The sequence below is a fragment of the Larus michahellis genome, chromosome 7 (genome assembly GCF_964199755.1).
Source record: "Larus michahellis chromosome 7, bLarMic1.1, whole genome shotgun sequence".
Classification (NCBI taxonomy): domain Eukaryota; kingdom Metazoa; phylum Chordata; class Aves; order Charadriiformes; family Laridae; genus Larus; species Larus michahellis.
This window is the reverse complement of record NC_133902.1, coordinates 11,741,784-11,768,531: the sequence shown is the minus strand read 5'-3', so window position 1 is coordinate 11,768,531 and position 26,748 is coordinate 11,741,784. Positions and strand designations below refer to the sequence as shown.

Sequence of the window (26,748 nt, the reverse complement as noted above, 5' to 3'; positions counted from 1 at the left end):
CACTGATAGCTACTTTCAAAAAGCATTTTCAAGGAGTTTGACTAATTGCATGTATCACAAAACAAAAGAACTGCCAAGAACTGGCTCTCAGCTGGAGAGGGAAGGGACAACGCGGAGGTGGAAGACCAAGAAGAAAGCTCTGCACTGAGCTCGCGCACCCGGCGAGCTGACGGGAGCCAGCAGCGCCGCAACATTTGACTTCAGAACATCAGGTAGGAAAAGAAAACATCGTTAAGTTTAATGACAAAAACAGCTGAGGAAAAAAGAAATAGTCTGCTTTTAGCCATTCATCTTAAAGCCCAGGGTTAGCAGACGATGTCAGGCTAATTTGGTTTCTCATACTATAATGCACTTAGAGGTTTACGTTTCCAGCCAGAAAGTCCAAAAGGCAGTTTGTGCCATTTAAGAAAAAAATTGTGTGCATTTAAGCAACAGCTCAGTTATATTTAGCAGTGACTCAATCAGCCACGGTTGACTGATCTTTGTTTAAAGGCAAGGATAAACCCAAGCGAGATTTGTCTCTACCCCGAGGGACTCCTGCGGCCAGTTCCTGGGCTCAGGTGGCTCCTGAATTTTGCAGCTCAGGCTCAGATGGGCTTTGGGATTACTCAGCCCTGGTGAGCCTGGAAAGCCGGGGCTGACCGTATTGTGAGAACAGGCTCTTCAGGCATTCCCATCGCTTGAACTATGCAGGTTTTTTTGGCTGAAAATGAACCTCCTTGAGCTCGCTGGACCCCCAGATACTCACTAAGGCTGCCACAGCTGCAGCTCTACGTCTCCACTTGCTCCATCTCAACTGTCAACTCATCCTGATGCCAACGAGGCCCGTTTTGCAGGTGGAGAATTAAGAGAGATGTCTTTAAGTCGTATTTGAGGGCTGTGATAGAACAGAGAACTGACAGCCCCGTCTGGCTAGGCCCTGATAATGCTCCAGATTTTCAGCCAGATTTGATGAGCTCATCATTAAGATGTGACAAAAAAATTCAGATCTTACCTCAGGAAAGCTACCAGGAATGGGATCGCATGTTCCCAGACCCTAGGGAATGGCTCCAAGATTTTGCTGTGAACTCTAATACGCGCTTCCCACCTGAAAAGCAGCAGTTGGAGCACCCTCCCCCCTCCCAGTAAAGACCTCCTCCCACGTCTGGGCGCTGTGAAGGAGCCAGACTGACATTATCTGTACCGTCCAATGGATTAAAGAAACTTCTGTTTTCAAGATCAAGTTTACGTATCTCTGGTATTCACACAGGTATTCAATATTGGGGTATTCAAAAAAAAAAAAGACAAACAAATCCAAGACGTGCTACAACCCATCATCAGAACGCAGCTGGAGACCGAAAACCAGAGCACAGCAGCCTCTGCTTCAACCGGAAAGCTCCGATGCTTGAATTGCAAATCTGCTCAATAAATAAATTACCCTACTGTCCGGTGGGGCGCTTTTCTTCCTCTCTCTGCTCTCCTTTCTGATTCCTGGGAGAAATTTTCCCAGGCAGGGTTTTATTATGCAAATACCTGCAAAAGCACTTAACGGGACGGTCTTTATTATGTTTTATTTCACTGTTTTGGTCGCAGCGCTGAGCTTTCTTTTGTAACATTATGAAGGAAGCAGAAGTTTCTCCTCTCCACACCTGCAGGGAGAGGCGGTGACCCCAGAGCAGAGGTGCAGGACAGGCTCACAGAGCTCTTGGGAGCAGGAATTCAACCACTGGTGTTGAGCATTTTTATGTTTTATTTCATACGAGCTCTATTCTGGGTTGAGGGCAAGGTTTGATACAGTAACTTGCCTTTGATGGCCCAGCAAATCTGTCAAACCCTGGCGTGTTTCAGGCAGCCTGGATTTGAGTCTTCACTCGTTGCTGTGTCACCTCCCGTGCTACTGCACCGTGGCGGTTTGCTGTCACACAGTGATTTCAAGAGGACTTAGGTCCTCGCAAGGCTTTAGACACGCGGCGCTGCCCACCCGGCCGTTCCCAGCCTGAACCCCGTGTCACCTGCCAGCACCGACAGCTCTGGTTTGGGGTCACGGTGTTAAAACAAGCCGTTGGCAGGCAGAGTAAGAGTAAGAAACACCACGATGCCTAAACAGAAAATGATGGAACGACACGCCAGGGCTGCCTTGGTGGGTAAGGGAGGGACACAGCCCACAAAGCACAGCGACAGCAGCGAGAGAGCAGGTCTTCCCCAAAACACACAAAGACAGACTGCCTGGAGAAGAGAAGGCTCCGAGGAGACCTTTGAGCCCCCTCCAGTCCCTAAAGGGGGCCTACAGGAAGGATGGGGAGGGACTCTTCATCAGGGAGTATAATGATAGGACACGGGGTAACGGCCTCAAACTGAAAGCGGGGAGATTTAGATGAGATGTGAGGAAGAAATTCTTGGCTGTGAGGGTGGTGAGGCACTGGAACAGGTTGCCCAGACAAGTTGTCAATGCCCCATCCCTGGAGGGGTTCAAGGCCAGGTTGGACGGGGCTTGAAGGAACCTGGGCTGGTGGGAGGTGTCCCTGCCCAGGGGAGGGGGGGTTGGAACTAGATGGTCTTTAAGGTCCCTTCCCACTCGAACCATTCCGTGATTCTGTGATTTTGTGAAATGTACCTAACTCAGCATCCGGGCACAGCTGGGACGGGGCTGTCTCACCTAACCTCCCCCAGATCAATGGTAAGCTTCCCATGCAAGACCGGTCCTCTTGGCAACGGAGAGCGACGGCGAGGACCTACCCCAGCGTGCGAGGTGCCACGGGTCCCCTCCGGCACCACATATTGCTGTCTTTTCAGAGAACGTGGATGCTGGCTGCAGCCTAGAAACCTGGCGTTCAGACAGCTTTTAGGTAACAGTTTTGCCCCAATTTCTAAAGCAGATCAGTAGATGCAAATCCCTTCAGTGCAAATGATCCAGAGACGGTAACAGGGGAATATTTCTGGGCCCGGCAACGAGCACGGTGTTTTCAACAAAGAGAATAGAAGAGCAACAGAAGAAACAGCCTCATCACAGAGGAGTTTATCCCTGTTTCCACCCACTGCTGCTGCACACCACGCGAGCCCAGTGACGGCAGAGCCCATCATCCCTGCCTTGGCTAAAATTTCCAATATGGATAGACACATTTACATGGCAAATTCAGACAAAAGCAGCAGGCTGAAGTCAGATACATCCATCAAATCCTGACAATAAACACCCAGAGTCTCACTGGATACAGCTAAAATGCCAGAAGAGCAAAGGCTGCTACTGTGGTTTTAGGGAGCTCAGGCATGATTTTAGTAACAAAAGAAAACCTAAAAATCACATCGTAATTCTTGAAAACCCCATGTGTCGTAAGATGGCCATTCCGCTTCAGACCTCAAAGGAAACTTGTTGTATTTTCTCCTTAAAGATTGTAGGGGACGAGGACATTGTGCTAAGGGATTTGTATGATGAGATGATGACTGCTAGGCATACAGAAAGAAAAACACAAAGGAAACCACGGGATTCAGGCAAAATACTGACGTGAGGATATGGGCTGAGATAAGAGAAAAACAGACAGGAAAAGTTAACGGGGAACTGGGTAAGTTATCTGTGGAGCTGCAGATCCTGAAAGTTCTCCTTATACTCTGCTGTTGGTTTAACAGATGCCAGCAGCGACAGAGCTAGAGTTGTACCCTGTTTTGTTCTGCATCTACGGCAACTGAACCAGCACTATTCCCATCCTGCTTTCTTCTTAAAACACACTAAGAGATAAAACTACAGAAGAGGCTGAATTAGTTCATCACCATTAACTTTCAGTATTTGATACATCCACCAATCCTCCAAAAGATACGACATCGAGAGCATATCTTGGAATGACGACTTTCAATCTAGAATAAGCTCAAAATTAGGATAAGAAGCTTTTGATTTGCTCCAACACTTTTGGAGAGGCAAAAGGAGTCCTAGAAAACTAATGCTATGGTAAATCCCAGCCAAGCTGAAATGGCTAATTATCATCCCGCTAAAAAGCACTGTTTGTTTTCTTTACCCGGATGGTAAGTTTTTACTCTGCTGGGTGAAAGAGAAACGTCTTAAAACCCTCTCCTTGTGTACGCTCTGCTCGTTGGCTATTTGCTTTCAGCATCATTATTTACCCTCATCTGGAAGACTTTTTCAAATTATGCTTTCGCTCGCAGCTCTGGCGTGATTACGGTAATCCAGAAAATGGCTACTCTTAAGAATAGCTGGGAAAGTGCACCTTTATATCCAAGGTATTTTTAACAAGAAGCTGGGCCTTATCTATTTGAGTGAAGCCAACAGGTAAGTCGCACATCCGTACTCCATCCTCCATCCATCCGGGCTCTGCCGGTACCGCACAGTAACTCCTCACCTGCGGTCCCCAGCCGTGGCACGGGTACAATATTGCTGTGTGGTTCTCCTGCGGGCCCTGGTCAAGGCAGACGTCTTTCGCCTTGTTGTTTCGAAGCTGTAAGAAATCAGAAGCACGGAGTTATATGGCCCCGTCTCTTTGGAGATAAGCAATGAAGTGACGCGCAGCCATTTCTCTAGCCTCTCCCTTGCTATAGGAAGAATAGACGGTGCTACATCACTGGGCGTCACCAGGCAGAGAGAGGTTTAGTGCACTGTATGTTTTCTTTGAATACAGGGCTTAATGATGACCGCTTTTATGTAATAATCACCATTCAATGGAGCCAACTCCCTTGAACACAGTTTTCTTTGTATCTGGTCATGTGTGGTGGTAACAAACGTATTTTTAGACGGCCGCCAGCATGTTGCCAGGGGCCTGAAATCAATGCACAACCCCTTGTATTTCAGCGAAATCTCAACGCGCTCAACAAGGCAGGGGAAAAATGTCCGGCTAGCGCAAGGAGCCCCTTCGAATCACTGTGGGGATGACGCAGGAGATGCAGAGATGGCAAACCAGCCGTCGGGGACTGAAGGACACGGTTCGGAGGAGTGTGGAAGTGCTGGGGTCATTCTACAAAGCCAAACGGCCACCTCTCGGCAGGCTCCCCGTGTAGGGCAACTGCAAGAATGCCTTTGCAAATACTGCTTTTTGGGAGGTTTATCTTGAAGGCATTAAGTAACTTTGATAATAAATCTTTCTTAAAATGAATGCCCATCTGGGGCGCTCGGGCTGTGCTTCAAGAAGCCTTCTCAAACTGCCACTGTTCCATGAGACCTATTGCAACAGAGTATTATCAGTTCCCATAAATGCCGGCTTTTATATTCCCAGTATGGTCTCAAAGCCAGCAGAGATTGAATTAAGTCTCCTTACTTTATCTCGTCCTTAAGCTGTTGTGACAACGCACTGTATCCCACGGAGAGACCTCGTAAGGAACGGGGCTGAGTTTAAGTCAAAGGGTTTTATAAAACGACTACGTATTAAAAATATACATACAGCTGCTCAATCCATGGAGTCAACGGGTAATACAGATAATTTTCTGTCAATTCAGTAAATGAGGTATTAAAATATGTTACTGTATCTGGTCTCCAAGATCAGGAATAAATCCCAAAATAGGGTTTCAGAAGAAACTGTGAACAGATTTATACAAATTTATATAATTATACACAAATAGTAGGTTTTGACTCACATTCCTTTCCTTTGAGGCTATTTCTAATCAGAGACTCACCAGCTGTAAAAATTACCAGTCTGATCTAAGGGACTGCTCAGCTTTAATTACCTCGCCATAAGCGATGGTGTTGTTGTATCTTCTCATTTCCGGATAAACGTGGTCCAGGTACCACTGGAAATTTTTACACTTCAAGCTCTTCCTCAGCGCTTTTCTCTCAGAAACATCCCCGATGTCTATACCCGGGTTCTGAAAAATAAAGACACAGCATGTCACTGAACGGATAATCTTAAAAAAATAAAATAAAATTTAAAAAGAGGACATTTCGCTGATGTTTGATGCCGTTTCCAAGCTGCCTGGAAACTGCCAACAGCTCAGTAACTCCTGAGGCCATGCCAGGGAATTTTAGCATGTGTGTCCAAGCTGAAATCATCCTCACAGAAGCCAGAAGAAGACTTGGGTTTCACAGCCACAGCGAGGAGGAGACGCGTACTTCTCTCCTAGGGTTTGAAGGCATCCTTGCCATGGCCACCGGACTGATGCGTGACACGGTTTGGTTCTGGGAAGTAATTCAGAAAAGGGAACCCCAACGGAGAAGAAAAGGTTTTGGAGGAAATATGAGCAGTGTAGTGTAACAGAGGTGAATCTTCTCACAGATACCCCGGCCTTTGGATCCACCTGAGAAAGACTCAATCTGTCAACAGCCACAATGACAAAGTATTTTTAAAAGATCTCTCCTCCTGTTTAGAGACTGACATAGAGGACTTCCAGAGGGGCTTAACAGTAAATAGACATCAGGATTTACAAGATGTCCTGGAAATGCAAACCCCTGTCCGTGCGCTGAGCTCCAAAACCCTTCCCCTGACACACCAAAGGCGTGCGACGCAGAGGACAGCACCGTTAAAAGGTATCAAATAAGGGCGGGGGGGGAAGAAAAGAAGGAAAAGGACAAAGGTTTAAGATTCAGATATAATAGAGGCTAAGAATAAAGGGAAAGAATTACAGCAGAAGAGAAGTTGAGGCTGAACCTCAGAAAAACCTCTTGACAATTTGGACAATTACACGGTGAAACAGTCTCCCTGGAGACACAGAGGAACCCCACGGCTCCAGCCGATGTCAAAGCAGACAAAGCCACGACATCTGTCCCCAGAGGAAAACCTTACGGGAGCAGGGGCTGAAGGGAGCCGCCCCCCTTTCACCTTTTCTTCCATTGCAGAATTTGGGGAACTAATGCAGCAGCCAGGTGAAGCAAACCAAAAGCTCGCTGCAGCCCCTTTCACTCCTTCCTACAGGTGTCTGGGTTCCTACTCTATTTTAACTTCTGCTCTTGTCTTTTGCAGTGATCATTAAATACAGCTGGGAAAGCAATTTTCCATTACAATGCTTGTAATGATCTTCTAATGAATTATTCACTCCGCTTTAGCGAAGACACCATTTTAATGCGTGACTGGTAGCTCATAGGTAAAAATAAAGATGATTCAGTGTAGGCAGGTAGGACAGGCTGAAATCTGAGTGGGCGAGACGGGACGCGGAGCAAAGCGGGACCACAAACCAGTCGGCACCTGAAATATTCAGAGCATGGGGTTCGGCTTGGTTTTGAGTACAGGGGCATCACAAAATAATTCAGCGTCTATCGACACCCCCCTGCACAATACCACCTGTCAGACAAGGCTTCTCTAAAATTAAACATCAATTTCACTGGTAAGAAAAAAAAAGAATCCCAAATTGTTTTTAGGGTAACCCAGACCTGTTTCCCCAGACCCACCCCCAGTGCCCGTTCCTGGGATCTGCCTTTTCCAAGCTGTACAGGACCTGTGGCTTCCCAAAGAATTTTAATCCCTTTTTGCCGCGCTCCAAAGCCGTTCCTGAGCAGGTGCCTCACCTCTGAAAAGGAATCAGCCCGAGGATCGGGGCTGAACCCACAGGAATTGATGAGCCCTGCCCATCAGTAACCTTTTTTTAAGAGGGACCTGGAATCACGCAGTCCCACGGGCAACGCTCTGCCCCTCCAAAGGCTTGGAGCAGTGCCATCACAGCCAGCGCCCTCCTGCAGCTCGCCGGGTAAACAGCTTTTCTTTCCATCACGATTCATCTGTTTCTCAGTAACGAACCAATCCAGGACTCCCCAGCCCCCCCAGGACGCCAAACCGGCAGCGCAGGCAGCTCATCGACCCTTCCCAGGTACCCGGTGCTCTCTACTGCGCTTCGAAGCGGCAACTACCGTGGCTCAAAATGCCAGTAACTCTCCCCAGATGGAACCTTTCCTCAGAAAGCAGCAGCAGCTCATGTTTTTATGTTTTAATGTTTTTCGAAAGGCCCCGGAGCTGCCAGCCAGGACCGCTGCCACAGCAGGATCAGGACCGCAGCAGCTCTTTGCAGGGGTGGGATCTGCAAGGTACGAATATTTGGTGTTTATTTTTAGCACTGAAAGGGTGGCTGTAAATAACAGCTCACCTGGGGACTGGCCATTCGTGGCAACGGTTCTTCCTCGCGTTGAACAGGGCAGCCCAGCGCTCGCACACTGCTGGTGGAGTGGGTGTCGGGGGACACCCCGAACCCTCATCCCACCCATCACCCAGACAGCATCGCTGCCTCCCCCTCCCCACCAGCCCTTCTTCTCCTTCTGGCAGGACCAGAGGCAGGAGATGGGGGCAGCGGCCCAGCCCAGGGAGCTCCCAGCGCGCTCCAGGCAGTGATCAGAGCCAGGAGGCAGGAGATGCTCCTGGGTTTCATGATTAGACATAAGCTGCACAGAGACCGGAGCCCAAGCAGCAGCCTTGGACCTACACAAAGCCCTCCTGGAACCTACAGAGCAGGGAATTACCTAGAGAGGTCCACGTGCAGGATTCGTCCCCTGGCCATGGTCTTGCTGGTGGGATCTCATGGGTTTCCAGAGACACACCAGGCTGTGACATGGCCAGGTTACGAAAAATAACACGTCAGATCTAAGAAAACCTAACCCTTTCTGTGCGGAAATTAAATATAAACACCAAAGCTATTTAAAGAGAGTGGTTTTGTAGCGCTTGCACGTGGTGCTGCTGGGAAGGGATCTCCTGTGAGCCACCAACCTCCAATCCTCTACCTCTGAACACGGCATCTAAGCGCCAATGGCCTTGACTTTCCCAGCACTGGGAAAGCAAACGGCCCAGGAACCTGGACCACACGCCATCAGCAGCGAGCTCTGGGCTGTGACAGCATCTGCCAGCTGGGAACCCAAGTTGGGCTGAACGCGACAGCGACCTGCCTGAGCCGCAGGAAAACACCTCCTGCACTAATGATGCTGATATTAATAATCTTCTGCCAACCGACGTTACAGACAGACTCCATCTGCGGAGCAGTGTAACGACATAACCTCACGCTGTGTAAACACTCAACAGGGAGATAAACACTACAATACAGGTTTAATTTTTAGAAATGAAAATAAAAAGGCTGATGCGAACAGTAGGAAATCCTCCAAAGTCTGCAAGTTTTGCAGCATCTCCGTCAAAACCGAGGGAGCTCTGCTGACTCTGGGGATGTGACCTGGGGTATTTAACGCTCTCCTTCACCCAGGACCACTAAATGCTCTGTAATTCAATTTTTTAACCGGAGTGAAGGCTTAGGATAGGGTGCGATGGCCATACCTCCAGCGGCAGGTTCCACGCGATGTAGACGTGCGATTTGTAGTCGTCCATCCACACCTCGGCCACCCGCAGAGCATTGCGCTTGGTGTAGAAACCGATGTTGTTGTTGTAGGGCTTCTTCTTGCGCTCGATGTGAGCCACCCTGGAGCAGGGCAGGACCTCCATGCTGCCGCCGCACAGCCACACCTGCAACGCAACCGCACAACACCGTCAGCGCTGGGCTCCGCCGTGACACGAAGGGTCCGCATATCAATCAAAGAGAAAGAAGTGGTGGAGTTTGAGGCTTGTATACCGTCCCGGCGAGCGCAGAGCATCACAGCATCCAGCTGGCAAGTGGCAACACACCGCCAGGTTTGGTCTTTGCTCAAAGGCGAGACACACGGGGAGAATTTAACCTCTGCCCAGAGCAAAACACGCGTCAATTTTAGAGGGATCCGGTATCCAGCACGTGCTGTTAATGCGCTGTAGGATCGGGTGCTGAGTTTACAGGCATGTTGCTACTAAATAAAAAGGATTAGCGACTGGAATAGTTGAAACAATTGCAAGATCTCCGCCTGCAGAAGGGATGACTCAGTGAAACATATGGCAGGGACAGATTTCTCCCACTTGAAAACATTTGTTCATTATTTTTCTTTCACATGCTGTTTAAAATTCCCTTAAATCACAGTTTACAAGTTAATAAAATCTTTTGAGATCTGTTTTTTCATCACATGGAAAGGGAATTCAGGGAAAGACATGCCATACCTGGGTTCTTCCCTCCCTGTTTGACTTCACCAAGAAGTTATTTATCTTAAATTAAAGATCCAGGACACCAGGCACCGTGCAATCATTACAAACACATATGCCAAACAGGTCTAATAATCCCAGTTTCGCCTATTTTGCAGTCTGCTCTGCATTATCATTTTGCTCAGTTGCTACAACACCCGTCGTTCCTGGGATCTCGTCCAGGCTCGCCACCTTTTATCCCATCTGCCTTCCCTAAATTTTACCGACCCCGCTCAACCCACTCTCCCGCCAGCACCAGGAGCCTCCTGGCCATATCAGCTGCCCTTTTTAATCTCTCAGCAGTGGCTTTGGCCGACCCAACGCAGGGCACGGGCACTTCCCAAGCCCAGGCGACAGGAGAAAGGGGCAGCGCAGGAGGGAGACCTCTTCCCTTGGGGCGATCCCGCTGCTCCTGCTGTTCTTGATTAGAATCATAGAATCATTCGGGTTGGAAAAGACCCTTGGGATCATCGAGTCCAACCATCGACCCCCACTCTACAAAGTTCTCCCCTACACCATAACCCCCAACGCCACATCTAAATGACTTGTAAACACATTCAAGGATGGTGACTCCACCACCTCCCTGGGCAGCCTATTCCAGGGTCTGACCACTCTCTCAGTGAAGAATTTTTTCCTAATGTCCAGTCTGAACCTCCCCTGTTGCAGCTTGAAGCCATTCCCTCTTGTTCTATCGCCAATTACCTGTGAGAAGAGACCAGCCCCAACCTCTCTACAATGTCCTTTCAAGTAGTTGTAGAGAGTGATGAGGTCTCCCCTCAGTCTCCTCTTCCTCAGACTAACAGTCCCAGCTCCTTCAATTGCTCCTCGTAAGATTTATTCTCCAGGCCCTTCACCAGCTTCGTTGCCCTCCTCTGTGCTCGCTCCAGTGCCTCGATATCTCTCTCTCGTATTGAGGTGCCCAAAACTGGACACGAATTGAGTGCTACAGATTATAGGAGCCCACGTCAAAAAATCAGAGCTCCATTTTATTAGCTGGTGTGTAAACATGTAGCAAAAAAAAAGAGAAAACGTTTTGCCCCTGTTCTGCTGTTTGACCTTTCTGTCCCTCCCGCCCGGCCGCAACCATGCTCGCCTCTGGCCAGCAAATCCACAGGGTCTGCTCAAAGTTTCGCAACAGGCCACGGGCTGGCAAAGCAAGGAAGAAGTGAACAAGGCAGTTCTAAAGAAAAAAAATACATATTTTTAAAGGCACGTTCCCAAGGCCGTAGTCTGACAGAAAGTGCCCGCATTTCTTGCCTGCTCAGTTCTTTAGTTTCTCAATGTCTCGGTGAAATAGGAGCATCGAGCTCTGCTCTTGGCTGGAAGATCCCCAGCACCACCCGTTTTTGTACTTTTGGGGATGTGTTAGGTTTTGTCCTGATTTGAGACAAGAATAATTATTTCAAAAACGTAAAAACCATGACGCAATTAAAATGTCATCTTCCAGCCAGCTCGCCTCTAGCAGTAAAGGTGCAATATTGCCTTTCCATGCTTTAGTTAAAGAAGTCATACGGCTTTATTCTAGACAGCTTTCCTAGATTTCTAGAAGATCTGTGCAAACTATCTTGAAACATGCATGTTGTAATAAGCTGAGAGAAAAAGAGTGCTGGGCATCGTGCACATATGTATCCACAAGCCAGTTCCAGAGAGATCAGTAAAAAATTAATTCGAAAAAAGCACTTATGCAAGGAAAGGCCATACTTCCATCTCCTAAATAAAACCTACATTATCATTATAAATTAAAAAATCTAACTGTTTTTACAAGGCATTTATAAACGTTTCTGATGATAACAATGGGAGCAGGGAGAACTATTACACGGGAATCGGCCAAGTGGCAGCCGGCATCACTGTCCTCGGTGTACAGAGGAGTAAACCATGGCCCCAGGAAGATGCTGCTTCTTCTCATGTGGCCTGGCAAGGACTTTCTGTTCCTGCTGACATCCAGAAATGCATGTGAACAGGTCCACAGGTGACCACAATCCAGGGGACATCCTCCACGGCCATCACGCGTGAGGGGTAATGCCCCACGCACTCGGCGTGATGCTCTATTCTTGCAATAACCATGACTGTGGAGCCGTGAACGGCCCCAAGAAAGGCCCCAGGCTTTGTTCTCCTGGTGCCAGAATGAGACGAGCTGCGAGACGCCACAACCAAAAGGGCTCAGCAGACCTCCGACCTCCCAGCAAGGCTGGAAGCCATCTCCTCGCTGATGCCCTGACGTCCCAACCTGCAGCAACTTCATCCCTGGGGCGCTCAGCCCCTGACGGCAGAAGGTTCTTGGGAAACCTTCATTTATGTCCCTATTGAGCAGCCATTTGTCCCACCAAAGACCTTTAACAAATAGATTACCTTCCTATTAAGTAAATTCTTTCATGTTCATAGCAAATCAGATACTCTATTTACCACAACTAGCAGCATTAACAGGACAATCAGTCCAGCGCGTTGTTTCTGCTAATTCCTTGAAGAATTACCTCACAGCAGATGGGTAATCAAGAGCCAGCACAACATTAAGACCAATCAGAAAAATAAGGTATTGTCAAATTAATTCATGTTTAGCCTATTTAACAAGGCAGAGTCTTTTATATTGCTTCCTACACAGGCTGAAATCATGATAATTTTATAAAATAGGCATGGATGGTATGTAAAGGCATCTTTAAAGACTCAGATAGAGTATGTAACACAGCAGGTTAAACATGACGAGCAAGTCTCAAGTTTCTTCCTTATTTTCTGACATTCAAATTTCAACACGACTATTAGCTTGCCATTCATTCACCCGTAAAGAGACGCAGAATTAAAAATAGAAGCATTCCCCTCCAGTAAATGACGGTGACTCAATAACTTCTCCATCAGTCTACACACGGGAGTAATCAAACATACAGAAAGACGCTTGGATTTATAAATAACTGGTTAACACTAAATTCTAGTGAAGAAATCCCAGAGAAACAAATGGAAAACAAATCCATCATCCAGAGATCTTTGATGTGTTTTTCAGAAAGCTGGTGGGTAACATACTTGCAGTTATTTTCCAGGCAAAATGTGACCGTCCTAAGAATCCAGCATGGAAAAGCAGCGATTCCTCACCAGCAGTGAAATATCCGAGTACCGCTGAAACTGCATCGGCCATCTACTTTCTAGAAGCTTTTGCACATGCAGGAGGCAAACTTTGGGGAGCATGAGATTTCATCGCAATGAAGTGATGGGGTGACCCAGCTCTGCTTTCTAATCACCCTTCGGAAACACGAAGGCATCATGGGTGCGTGAAGCGCTTGGGAAAGAGCCGGCACCTCAGTGACCTGCACTGGGGATAACCCGAAATGGGGAGAGGTTCGGCATGACGCAGTATGGCAGCAGAGCTTCAAGGGAGGTCCAGGCGCCTCTTGTGCACGTGCATCTCCCAGCCAAGACACCTCCTCTGCCATCAGCCTTCTGGCTTCCATTTGTAAAATCACAGTTGTTTTTACAGTGCTCTTATGGAGCACTCTGTATGTCTTTTACACAGAATCACAGAATGGTAGGGTGGGAAGGGACCTCTGGAGATCATCCAGCCCAACCCCCTGCCAGAGCAGGGTCACCCAGAGCAGGTGGCACAGGAACGCCTCCAGGCGGGGTTGGAATGTCTCCAGAGACGGAGACTCCACCACCTCTCTGGGCAGCTCTGCCACCCTCACAGCGAAGAAGTTCCTCCTCATGGTTAGGTGGAACTTCCTATGCTCAAGTTTGTGCCCGTCACCCCTTGTCCTGTCGCCGGGCACCACTGAGAAGAGTCTGGCCCCATCCTCCTGACACCCACCCTTTCAGTATTTATAAGTGTTGATAAGGTCTCCCCTCAGCCGTCTTTTTTCCAGACTGAAGAGACCCAAATCCCTCAGCCTTTCTTCATAAGAGAGATGTTCCAGTCCCCTCATCATCTTGGTAGCCCTTTGCTGTCCCCTCTCCAGCAGTTCCCTGTCCTTCTTGAACCAGGGAGCCCAGAACTGGACACAGCGCTCCAGGTGCAGCCACCCCAGGGCAGAGCAGAAGGGGAGGATGACCTCCCTCCACCTGCTGGCCACACTCTTCTTGATGCCCCCCAGGATGCTATTGGCCTTCTTGGCCACAAGGGCACATTGTTGGCTCATTTGGCTAGGACAGGAGTAACCGCAGCGTTTGGGAGCATCCTGGAGAGCAGTGGTGTCCATGCCAGTTAGAGGGGACCGGGAGCAAGATGAGGGAGGAGGCCCCCTGCCATTCCCTGGGGAAGCGCACGTCCCCGGTGGTTACTGCACTCCTGGTAATGGAGAAGGGAAGACTGCTCAGAAAACACAGCGTACCAATGGCCCTTTATGCATGTAACAGAGACTGCAAGAAAATCCCAGTTTCACTTGACCAGCTCATTGCAGCAGCCGCAGAAACAATTTTCCAAGTGTTACACAGTTAAGAACAATTACTGCCCAGGATCCCCTTTGCCCTCAAAAATATACTGCAGCTATCAATTTACTTTGCTCCTGTCTGCCAGAGCCAGCAATTACTCCCAAGGAGCATTATTTAACTAAAAGGGCTTTTGGCAATCTGCCTAATGTCCAAGGAGCCAGCCAGGCAGACAAGGGTGACCCAGAGGAGACCCACCACCCAGGAGGGTGCCGAAAGCCCGTCTTGTGCCACACCAGGCTCCAGGCATCGTCTGCGCTCTCCAGTCGAGCAGGGCTAGCAACGCATGTCAGAGGGGTTGGCCAAGCTCATGCCTTGAGGTTGGTGGCGCCAGCGATATTAGCGCTTTAGGGGTCTGGTTTGCTTGGAGGGAGCAACCCAGAAGATGTGGCTTGGATGGTACTTGGGGCAAGGAGGAGGATGCTGCTGAGCACGGGGAGCTGCTGCCTTGTCCCAGCCCATCCTCTCCGGCAGGTCAGAGCTGCTTCCTCCACCGCATGCTGTCCCCCTCCGCTCCCCCCACGGAGCAGGGGTCCCTCGGGGCTCTCTCCTGCGGGTGCCAGCACCCGCTGAGCGGCAAAGGACACACACAGGGGAGGGCACGGCCGCAGCTCTAGAAGAAGAATCAGCAAAAAGATTAATATACGTTTAAAAAAAATTAATGCGTATGTATTAAGAAAACCTTGTTCCCCTCCCCAGCCTTCTGCAAACAGTCCTTGCTATGCCATGATGCCCACTGGCAGGGAAGCAGAAGATAGAATTATTAGCTTAAGGAGAATATTTTCATCAGAAAACACTGACGCAGGGGCTGCTTCCCCTGGGATGACAGAATAACTCGTACGTCCTGCTTCCCTTCACGTGGCTGCAAGCCATACAGGGGAATTTGGGCTCGCCATCTGTTTTTTGCACAAAGAAAGCTGGCATCAAGAAAAAGAGAAGGACTTCTGCAAGACCAGGGGCAAAACTGGGCCGGGGGGGGGGCTCCTCTCCCCCTTGCCAGCCGGGGAGTGCCGGGACGGTGTCCCAGCACAGCACCTTCTCCTCTCATCCGTCGCCATCTCCAGAGCAAAATCCGTACTATTGCTCCCCCAGGGCCGCTGCCTTACATAATGCTCTGCTTCCTCCTCATCCCTGGGATATCATTAATAAGAATAAAAAAAAAAATATAAGAAGGGACAGTGACTACCTTGGGTCCTGGACGTTCTAGCCAGAGCGCGGCGTGACATCCACGATGAGCACCGACGGCTCCCATTAAAGGATCCCGACTTTAGTTGCTTATAACTTTGCCAAATTTTAACTATTCAGACTGAAACATATCCTAGAACAGCTCGAGCCCGCCTGCCGTTAATGCAAAGAGACATCATGTCTAATGGTGTCAAGATGAGTCTGTAAGGTAAACTTTTAATCTCGGAATGTATTGTGACAGAAGGAAACAGGGCGGGGGGAAAAAACCCGCTCCTAACTTTCATTACACAAACTCCAGGCTTTTTCAGCTGATAACTTCATTTCTAAGGTGATTAGCAAAACCGTGCCTTAATTAGCAATAGATTTCCCATTTAACAGCTTTGCCTTATCTTCGCCCCCCCTCCTTTCTTTTAAAAGTAACTTCCTAAGTTAAGGGAAAAACACAATTACCCAGGGCAGCTAAAATAATAAGGAATGTATCGGAACAAAGACCTAAATCATAAAATTGAGGAACAGCAAAAAAGGCAAAGAAATAATCATTTCTCCACACGCTCCCTCGTATAGTTCTGAGAGACGGTATCTCTCCAAATTATTCCTTTTGTCAGAAGAAACAACACTTTTCCAGATACATTTCCAGCTACGTAGCTGAAGCTGGTTTTGTCCTTTCTCTTCCCGCTTCGGCCCTGCTTGGTCCCACATCGGGGGAGGACGTCCCCAGGCCCAAGTTCGCGCTGCCACGTCCCGGCTCCCGAGATGCCAGAGCGGCAATGGGGTCAGGAATGGGATGAAGAAGTCGCTCCCCAAAAACCTCTGTAATTCCTCGGCAGGGCCACGGCCGGAGCAGACCCTGCCGAGGTGGGGCAGGGCAGCCAGAGCCAAACTCCTCACCCCCCGGCAGTGGGGTGAAGGATTCCCACAGCGACGGCTTGGACAAGGAGGAGTAAACAGCAGGAGCAACCGGCCCTTACACTTAAAATTCCTCTTGAAGAGAGAAGTAACGCAGGACGTGCCTGTTATTTAAGCATCCTCAGCACAGAGCAAAGGCGGGGTGTGTTGGCCTTGCTTCCTCTAGAAAACCTTACGGTTTGGTACTTACAAGTGTAATTCAGCTGTAGTACTTTGTACCCCTGGCACAAGGTCCTTCTGACGGCGCGGCGAGAGACACGTACCACAGCAAGCCTGCTGAATCCAAATATTGATAAACAAACACCTCCACGCCATTAGCTGACGCCTGTTTATGGGCGACAATCAGAAGTTGCACGACTCACACACAGCGAGCTCGACAATATTTTGTATCTTCTACATATATATATACACGCTATATCCTGTATCATCATTGAAGTGCTCCCTCAAGCTACTGTGACTGCCACTGTCTCATGCAACAACCACAGCACGAGCTTCAGCGGAAACGTTAAGCTGAATTACATGAAGGTGAGTTAAGAAGCCACGTACTGAGGGGAGAAAAAAAGAAGGAAAAAGAGCTCTGTTTGGGAACCTTTTACTTCCACCGCAGTGAAATAGAGTATTCAGGGTCTCTGCAGGTGGACGCAAGCACTCCTTGAAGAGGACTGCCTTTTCATTTGGATACGTGCGTTTTCACAGATCACATCAAGGGACAGCTGGTGGTGTGAGAATTTACACAACAGCAGCGACCGTACCACCTTTGAGGCCGTTTTGCCATAGATCCAGCAAAGCTGCAGCGTTGTATCTATAAACAGGACCCAAAAACAGACCCATCGGATGGTGAAGTGTTTCTAAGAATGGGGAGGGACAAACTCTTTGGTACATCGACCTCAGAAGAAGGCAACACCATGCGGGCAGGGACACCACCTGCACTGACGGACTCAACAGAGACCATCTTGTTGGAAATCTCAACACAACTTCACCCTGAACAACTAATGAATTATCTTGGAAACCTCTGTGAAGAAGTAAAGAGACTCGGCATCCTGCAGCTGAAACGGGAAAAGGCATTTCGTTGTTAAATGATTGTTTTCTCTCTCATGAGGCCACGGAAACCCTTTCCGAGAGGAACAGGGCCAAGCAGCCAGATCAGGCGTGGTATTCACCTGCCATCACCTTAAAATATGATTTTTGAATGGCCCATGTCCTGGCCTGACCATCTCAGACCACATCCATTCAAGCCAAGAACGGAAGCAGGAGGAGAGAGTAATACTACATTTAAAACGATAAATTCTCTTCTTTTTTGGCATTCCTTATCTCACATTTTATCCGCATGGACGATACAACTTTGGACAGGTTCCTGGCTATGTCGTGCCAGACCAATAACAGAAAGGTCCAGATTGTCCAGTGTCCAAATGTCTTACCTGCTGAGATTACTAAATTCATTCCTTTTATAATGGCCACTTAAAAATGCCAAATGAGAGTGGAACTCAGGTGCACAATTCACTCCGCAAATTCTAACCTACAGCAATACCAGGTAATAGCGGTGGTTTCCATCCTCTTAACACAGCAAGGAACGTAAATAGTTTAACATTTGCCATATTGGAGACATTAGAATAAAGCAAGCTTCACGTCAATGCGAAGCGGCGATTTCTCTGCGCTGCCCCGGTTCAAGGAGAATGATACACGCTCCCCCACCCCGCAACTGCGTTCACTCAAACTGGAGGCTTTGCCAATGCAAAATTTATGCCGTCCTTCTCCAACAAATGCAACACAACCCGTTCTAAATAGCGCATCGTTCCTGGCTACAACTGGTATTGATTTGACTTTATCAGAGATAAGATACCTAAGAACGGGCTTGGCGGGAGGCTTTAAAAGGCTGCGATCACAAAGCACAGCACGGGGAGGATTAGCTGTAATGACAAGTATCCGCATCCTCTTGGCTTGGATAAACTGCCGAAAAGGAGCATTTTGCTTCTCAGTGCACTGGGACTGATATTTTAATTCCTGAAAAATTAAACGATAGCAACCAGAGTGGCTGTAGCTTTGCTGTTTTATCGCTTCCAAAAGTTATTTAAAAAAAAAAAAAAAAAAAGAGGAAGGGGGTATTTGTAAATCCACATCTTGCAAATGCTCGGTGAAACCGGGGAGATGCTCTCCCCCCTGAACTCCCAGCCTTGGCTGGAGCTGGAGCCAAAATGTGGATCGCCAGCCCCTGTACGGCTGAGACCGGCGCTCCTGCTGAGCACGAAGACCCAGCTCCATGCTGCAGTGGTTTGCAACTATCGTGGTATAAATCTGGGTCTCTCCTAATAAGTTCAGCACTAAAATTCCTCAGTGCTTTCACGTTATCTGATCAGCCTTGGCAGCGTGACAAGGACTTGATTATGTTGTAATAGTATAATGCAAAGATTATTACAGACTCATAAAAGACAAGTGCCTTAAAAACAGCATCAACAATACCTGTAAGCCCTTTCTGAAGGAGAACAGCATGCTGGGCTTTACACGCTCATAGTACAGAAATTACCGGCAGGATCTGACCCTGAACTCCTTGGAGGTTGCGCCTTTTGTATTTTTTTTTTATTGCCAGTAATGTACCAAAAGCATCTTGATCTCATTTCCCTATTACCATTTCTGTCAAAGCTGTAAAAATAAAATAGCGTAAATAGTTCGACAGAATTTTGATCTGTTTTTCATTGCAAGAAAGCCTTTAGAGAAAATTATCTGCAGACTGTCCGTCGAACTAACGCAATTCCACGTGGGGAGAGGCGGGAGGCGGGGGGAAGGGGCCACGTATCATTTTAACCATAAGAGGCAGTTCTCAAACAGAATTATTTATGCAGCGAGATGCAGGCGCGTGATGGAGCAGCTCCGGAGCTGACAGCACCCCGGCTCCACCGAGCCCCTTCCAGCCCTCTTAACTCCAGCACATCACGACTGCGGCTGCTGTGAGCTGTAATTACAGATCCCCTCTCATCACCGCTGATGGAGGAGGCGCTGGAAGGAAGCCGAGCTCCTCCATAGACGTTCATAGATGGATACAACCGAGTGTGACTCAGCCTAACCTCTGCTCAAGTAACTTGTCAAAAAGAGCAGCTAATGAGTTTAGAACCGGAGCATGCAAACATAGAGGGAGGAAACGCACGCGGTGTCTGTGTGCGTGCTATTTGGTGCGGCCGCCGGTGAGCACGCACAGACACACACGCACACGAGGTGTTTCCTGCCTCGTCAGTGCTCAAAGCCAGACTGACAACGTCTCCAAAGCTCTCTGATGATTTCACTGCTGTCTTTCTCCATTATGCTCAAAAAGGATTCTGAACAACAGCGTTGAAACAAACGGTCGGGTTTATCTAAGGCACTCTACCTTCGTTTTACATCTTGTTCTTCTCAGGAGGGGCATCAGAGGGTCCTGCCCATCCCCGGTGCCTGAGGCCTGCTCTGCCACCAGCTGACATGTCTGCACCAGCGGTATAGACATTCCTTTGAAAAATGCTCCACTCTCAATTTTATTGCCGTATTTTAGTTGATCGTGGGTTAGACGTGAGGAAATGTTCAGAGCTGATGTCCAGAAGAGCTGGAGGGAGCCAGCCCCAGCGCAAAACCCGTTTCCTTGGTCCCGCCAAAGCCAAGAGCGATGCTGCGCTGCCACAGGCACCAGGCTGTCGCTTTAGTCACGACCTGCGGGCAGCTCAGGCAGCACAAGCGAAAATTGGAACCTGGCTGTCGTCTGGCCCTTGTTTTAGAGGGGAAGAAGTCTCTGCCCGTTTTGCGGAGATGAGCCACCCTCGTCTGTGGGCTGTGGTGTGCCACAGCCCAACGTGCTCCCCTCCCAGCACCAAGTCTGCTGCCGACGGACTTAGTGTGCACAAGTTTGAAATGTTAAACAGAGGTCCAAACCAGATGGTCAAGAGACTGGGGCAGCTCTGTCATATTCGTGCCAGTCACTCTGCCATCTGCTTATTTTCCCTGGCAGCGTTAAAATCCCCTCTTCAGTGGAGCCATCTCGTACTTTGAAATAATGAATACTTTGCAAGTACGAAAGTTTAAAGCCTGAGCAATTGCCGTGGCTCTGAAGCTATCATCGGCACAACCACTGATAGCTCATTGTCACAGACAGCCTTCATCCTTCCGCTGAAAAACGATGTTAGAATTCCGGTACGTGCGCAGGTAAAGCATTGTGCAAAGGCTCTCTAAGATTAATAACTTACTAACAGCTGCTCATCTCAACATGGTAGGCACGATCATCTGCTGAACATCACTCCTTCAAGTCTGGCCAACTCCTGAAACTTCTCCCGTTGGGACAGAAGAGCCGCTTAGCTGGAGCTGTGATTTTAAATTTGGAAGCCCTGTCTTCGGGGGCAGCGTTTAGGGTGGTAATTGTGACGCAGCTGCTTGATCTAGCCATGAAACGCTCCAAGACCATCGGGTTACGTTGGTGGCACATCCATCCGGACTCTCTCTTTCATCTTCGAAAGTTTCCAAAGCAAGCTGCAGGCCTCATACTCAGATGTCAGTTTAACAAAGACTACAGCGTTTCCTTGATGTAGACATGCTTCAGGCGGGCGGCCACTGACTTCAGAAGACTTGAGCTTGCTTGCAGCAGCCAGAAATTCAACCCTTCAAGCAGCACACAACAGCCACAGCCAAGAGGACGAGGCTGTGCAGCGAGGGGGACGATTTGGAAGGGATGGAAGCAAAAATGTGCGTAAGGCTGCACTTGACGGGTCCAAGCAGGAACTTTATGCAAAAGATAAAACACACGGAGGCACAACCACTTCCTTGTTTCAGTATTTGTTTGTGCTTATGAAAAATCTGAAATATCCCAAATTCCTTATTTTTCCCCTGCAGATGTACGTAGTCCAAGAAGTCTCTTGGGGAGCAGAGGGGTGGGTAGCAGAGCCGCAGCCCCTCTGCCCCTGCAGTGCCAGCTGGGTGCGCGGCTGGAGCTTCCCAGGGCTGCTGTCCTCCCTCCTACATGCACCATATGGCGAGCTCTGGTTCTGTGACTATTTTGATTTCAAACTATTTATATTAACGTGAACAGGAAAAGATGCCTCCCCTATGCTCAGCTCCCACAGCCAGGATGCACAACAGCATCCAGCACTGGGACCACGAGGGGCTGTGGAGCCTCTGTTCTTTATCCTCAACTGGGGAAAGCTGAGTCGACTCTGAAGCTTGGCCAGCTTTGAGCTGGAAGTGGACTACAGCCCTCCAAAAGTCTCCTCTAGCCTGAATTATTCTAAAATTTCTGTGCAGAGATGCTTAAGACAGATGTTTGGAGGTCAGAGTGAGGACGCCTCCGGGCTAGGGTAGAGAAAGTGTGAAATACTGTCTTGGTTCTTCCACTGAACATCTTGACAAGTTATTTCCGTGCTATCTACCTTTGTTCTCTCCTTTTACAACTCGTCTAGTCTAACTGAGACACAATCACATGAGGAGAGAGGCTGTCACAGCACATGCGGATGGTTCCTAGTGCAATGGCAGTCTAACCTCAGCTGAGGCTGCTCTAAATACTGGAATATAAGGAATTATTTTGTACAGTGGGACTTTTAGAGATATTTTAAACTGCAATGTCAACTATGGTGTTTTACAGGTGTTTCTAATCTCTGGGTCCTGTGAAACTTTCCAGTTCCCTTCAGGAACTTCTCCAAGTTAGATTATTGTGCATCACAAAGGAACGTTTTCTTCTTACCCTCTTCACAGACACTGTAAAATAATTCCTGGACAGCCAGTGTCCACAGGTACCAGACTGAAAACGTGGTCCGAGATGATTTCTAGGTTCCCTAGAGCAGGGAGGAGATGGGACCATCCATCGTGTGGTTCTGCTAGACGAGACAACTAAACACAGGTGAGAAGCATCAAGGCATCTATTCCTTTTTGCCCACAAAGGAAATAGCGCACAAGGACCTGGACCATGGCCGGGGTCTATAAGGACAACAGGTTGGTGGACAAGGAAGACGTGGTTAGGAGGCTTTTAAAGGTCAGTCTCTACTGATCAAAGAGCTTCAATAAAGTTATAACAGAGAAGCTGAATCAGGAGGAGAGAGGTGGGCAACGCAGGCATATTGCCAAGTGTTGAAAGATAAACCTTAAGGAATTCCGATGTGCAAAAATCCCACTGTTTTTCTGAACAGTCAAATCTCTCAAGTGAACTACGCCGTGCTGGAAGCTGGTGAGAACCGTCATTTCCCAAAATGCTCCACAGCTTAGCTGCAGGAGCTTCATCTGAACTCTCTGGATCAAAGCAAATCACACCACCTCTGAACGGGTCATAGACTCAGCTCACTGATTTATTTGCAGAGTTTAGGAACTCACATTATTTATTTTGCATGAAATGTGCAGAATAGAGATAGTGGTAGAAACATACGCTAACATTTCACGTGTTCAATGTGACAGGACGCTGTACGTTCATTTGATACTACTGCGGTTACCACACTGAGGCGCTTTCCCTCATGCCGTTATGTATAAAAGTCTTGCTAAATATTGAATAGATTTTTAAGAATTTCAGTTCTACCAGTGCACGGTTGTTGCTTAAGATCACCTAACATCCTTTTGTTTCTATTTTCGTATTACATCCCTTTTCAAAGCCACTAATTAATTTCCTCCTCAAAAAAAAAAAAAACCTCTACGGAATAACGATGCCCTCAATCCCGGCACAAGGTACTGCGAGCCTGGTTGGCGGCACTACATTTCCCTCAGCACAGGCCGATTTTGAGACTGCATTTTAATAACAGGAGCACAGTCTTTTATCCGTTCTTCCCCGACTCCTCTTGTCCTTGATTTGCCAATTAGAAATAACTGCCATGGAAGCGATACAATCCCACAATGCTGCTTTCAGACAGACCATCACCTGAATAGCTATTAGACAGCTGTAAAAAGAGCTCATAACGAATTTATTTTTTTTTCCCAATGAAGCATATTGATAAAAACAATTAATGTTTTCATTTGTTTATATGTATACGTACTTACAAATGCACACACTCAGGTATTTTATTCTAACACAGAGAAACCAATTACCATCCTCTGTAACTGAGAGCCTCAAAAAAGCACCAGAAAGTGTGAAAATGGTGATTATATTCTAATCAGACATTTCCAGGGAGAATATTTCTGTTTTTTCAGCTGAAGTCTGGAATAGCACACAAAACAGGCTCCTGCTGTAGAAATTTGTATTTTAAGTCAAAATTGCTTTTTTCCGAGTCTGCCAAAATCGGGCTGCACTTCAGGCTGCCCAACGTGATGGCATCCGCCTCCTCCGTGTGTTCCCACCCATGGCCTGGTGGCTTCTCCAAGGGCAACCGTGTGCTGGTATCCACGGCTGAGAATGAAGAACAGGGCAAGCACATGGTGACACCTGCCCCCAGCTCCAGGCAATCTGTCACTTAAGGAGAAAGAGGTGAAGTCTTTGTATTCAACAACCCCGTGCAAGATTTAATTTCGTATTTTTTCCAGGAGCAGCCATGGGGGGAGCAGCTCACTATTTGTAAGTGTCTGCAAAAGCCAGGCCAGGGCTCTTGCATGTCATGACCATGATACGTCTTGAACATCCCAACCTGTGCTTTTATTTCCCATCACTCGCCAACTAATTTGCTTCAGGCCATTGCCAGAAGAGGGCTCTGATGGCATTTAATGCAATGGGGCTCTATGGGATTCAAGACGACCCCGGTACATAGGGTTGTTGTCTTCTTTGGCCGTGTGAGACTGTCTAATCTCAGTTTGAGCTAGCACCAACAAAGAAGGGATTTTTTTTTTAATAAAAAACCACACTTGTTATCCTTTGCCTGGAGTAGAGTGTGCCACCTCATGGAGAAGGGCTGGTCTGTCTAAAAATGTTCCCTCTTTTTCTTTCGGCCTCTAAGAGAAGCAGCAGAGCTCTGGATTGCTGAGCACAGGCTGACTCCCAGGGCTTTGCTCCTTCTTGGCAGCTTTGCTGTGCAAGGCCAGAGAGGCTCTGCTGCAACTGCCTGGACAGAATACCATCTTCTCATTTTAAATCTGTGCTGCGGACTCAGTGCCCTGTGGGAAACCCTCCAGCCCTTCTCCTTCCTGCAGCTCCAAGACTGGGGAGGGCTAACTGGAGCAGGCAGGGGAGGAAGACGGGCTGCTTTGGAGGTGAACTGCTCTCCTCTCCCTTGGCTACAGCCAGAGAGCAAAGAGTCCAGGGAAGAGTCTGAATTTCTTTCATACGAGCAGCTCTCTTACAGGAGGGCTGGCTGACGCAGCTGGGTTTCACTCAGTGCTACAACAGCTCCTCCACATCAGCTGCCTCCAGAGAGCAGCTGAGAAGATGCGGGCAGTGTGGTTTCATGGGAAGAAGATGAAGAGCGAGAGTTTCCAGATGAAGATGTATGGGAGAAAATGGACAAACAGGAGCCCACGTGGTGTGGGTGCAGCTAGGATGGGACAGCACAACCTGCAACGCCACAGGGCTTTCCTGTTGTGTTTGGCCATGCTCTGCCTCGACAATGAAGCAATTCAGCAGAAGACAACTTCCCAGGCTGGGCTGCGTGCCATACATCTACAGGACCTTGGTGGCATCAACACCCAGAGGCAACAAGCTCTTTGTTTTGGACCAGGACGGAAACCCAGCAAAAGCACAGCTGCTTCTCAAGTACTCATGGCAGCTCCCAGTGAGGGCACAACGAGGCAGGCTTCCACAATTGGAAATTAACAGCCAGTATTAATCATCCTACCTTGTGGGGACAAACCAGTTTTGCCATCAGATATTACGTCCCCAGAAAATCAGCAAGTTTAAGGTCCTTCGTGATGCCGTCCACCCATCTGGCCAAGTTCCTGCTACCCATCTGCTTATACATCTAGTATCTTATAGATACATCTCGTTCAGGCCAAGGCACCACAGCTTCTGAGACGGCCCTGGTCCACGGAGGGGACATTCCTGTTCCCTCTCTCAGCCGGCCTAATATATCGGAAGTCACCTGTTACAACATGCTGGCACGCCAGGGATGGGAAGGGCAACAGGACCTGTTGTGTAGGGCCTTCTGGTAGCTCATGGACTTTTGTGAGGCACCGGCGAAGGGCAAGAGCAACAGAAGAAGCTACTGATGCCCAGGTGGGGTGGGTGGGTGCTTTTATACCAGCACTCTCACCAACATATTCAAACTGCTCTATCTGTGGAAACAGCAATCCCTGCCATTTAGCAGGAGTGCAGAAGGATGAAAGACATCACCCGTAAAGAGTAAACAATTAACGAGGCCAGACCGTTCTCAGTTCTTTTAGTCTGAGAGACCGAAAAAGACGGGTGCTCCTCCTGTAACTGTCACTGAGCTAATTTATTCTGCCACTTCTCCCACCATGTATATATGAAGTATTTCCCAAGCCATTTATCTAAATGAAGTAGCCCGTACTTAGAGACAACTGAGCGTACGGTGGTTACCCAGCCACGTTCCACACTCTGCCTCGTCTAAAGGATTCATCTTGCTTTGGAGCCCACTTCAAGCTTTTCCTCCTGCCTCTTCCAAGCACTCACAGTCACACATCTTGAGCCAGCTTTCATTAAATTGAGATTAAAAGGACTTTCTCCACAGACAAAATCATAAAATGGAAAATGTCTCCTTTCAGCTTTTGCCTCCAAACACGAAGCCTGCCATTCAAAGGTGCCCCAGCGCCAATAACTTCTCTGCTGAAGCAGCTACTTCTATTTTATTCCTTTCAAATGCATGACAGAGGCAACAAAGCCCAGAGCAGCAGCACAGGACACGTTTTTAAGACCAGCTCTATGGGACGAGCGCACTATACTTTGCTCTGGGAGACTCTACTGCACCATGAATACAAAGGACAGGGATGAGGAGGTGCCCCGCTCTGTTCTCGCACTTGTACCTCGCAGGTATTTGCTGTATATATTCAGTATATAAACATCTGGCCCCATCTGAAACCAGAGATGCGTCAAAAGCATCTCAAAACCTTTTCTTTAAAAATTTGGAATATGGCGATTTCAATGAAATTCCGCCAAAAAAAGGAAATGTAGCATTTCAAGATAACGGATCAAGCCTCATTTAGAGCTCATCAGAATGGAGAGTGTCTGTATTTTTGGTTTTGCAATTAGGTTCAAAATTTATAATAAATTATAATAAATATAGAAGCTGTGAATGGAGCAAAATTTCAGATTTAGCAAAACAAAACACTCTCATCAACTAGAGCATTCTTTAACTTCAGTTCTGGAAACTTTTCAGGCTTTTTTTGAAATGCATTTCAAAACCCAAAGGGAAATAATGAGTTTTGGAAACCGGAATGTATAACGTGAATAACGCAGAAGAAAAGAGACAATGAGCAGCGCTGTGTCTTCAGGTCATGACGACACTGTGACTCACTTCTCGTGCGTTTG

The 26,748-nt window shown here is 48.1% G+C and overlaps 1 protein-coding gene across 1 annotated transcript in view; it reads right to left on the bottom strand.

Annotated features, from left to right (window-relative positions):
- The window catches only part of GALNT17 (polypeptide N-acetylgalactosaminyltransferase 17), a 220,355-nt gene that overhangs the window by 9,770 nt on the left and 183,837 nt on the right, over positions 1–26,748 (bottom strand). The window contains exons 7-9 of the mRNA XM_074594579.1: positions 9,153–9,338; positions 5,641–5,778; positions 4,326–4,421 (exon numbers count right to left, since the gene is read on the bottom strand). Coding sequence (XP_074450680.1) covers positions 4,326–4,421; positions 5,641–5,778; positions 9,153–9,338 — 420 coding nt within the window. The remainder of the gene's footprint in view (positions 1–4,325; positions 4,422–5,640; positions 5,779–9,152; positions 9,339–26,748) is intronic.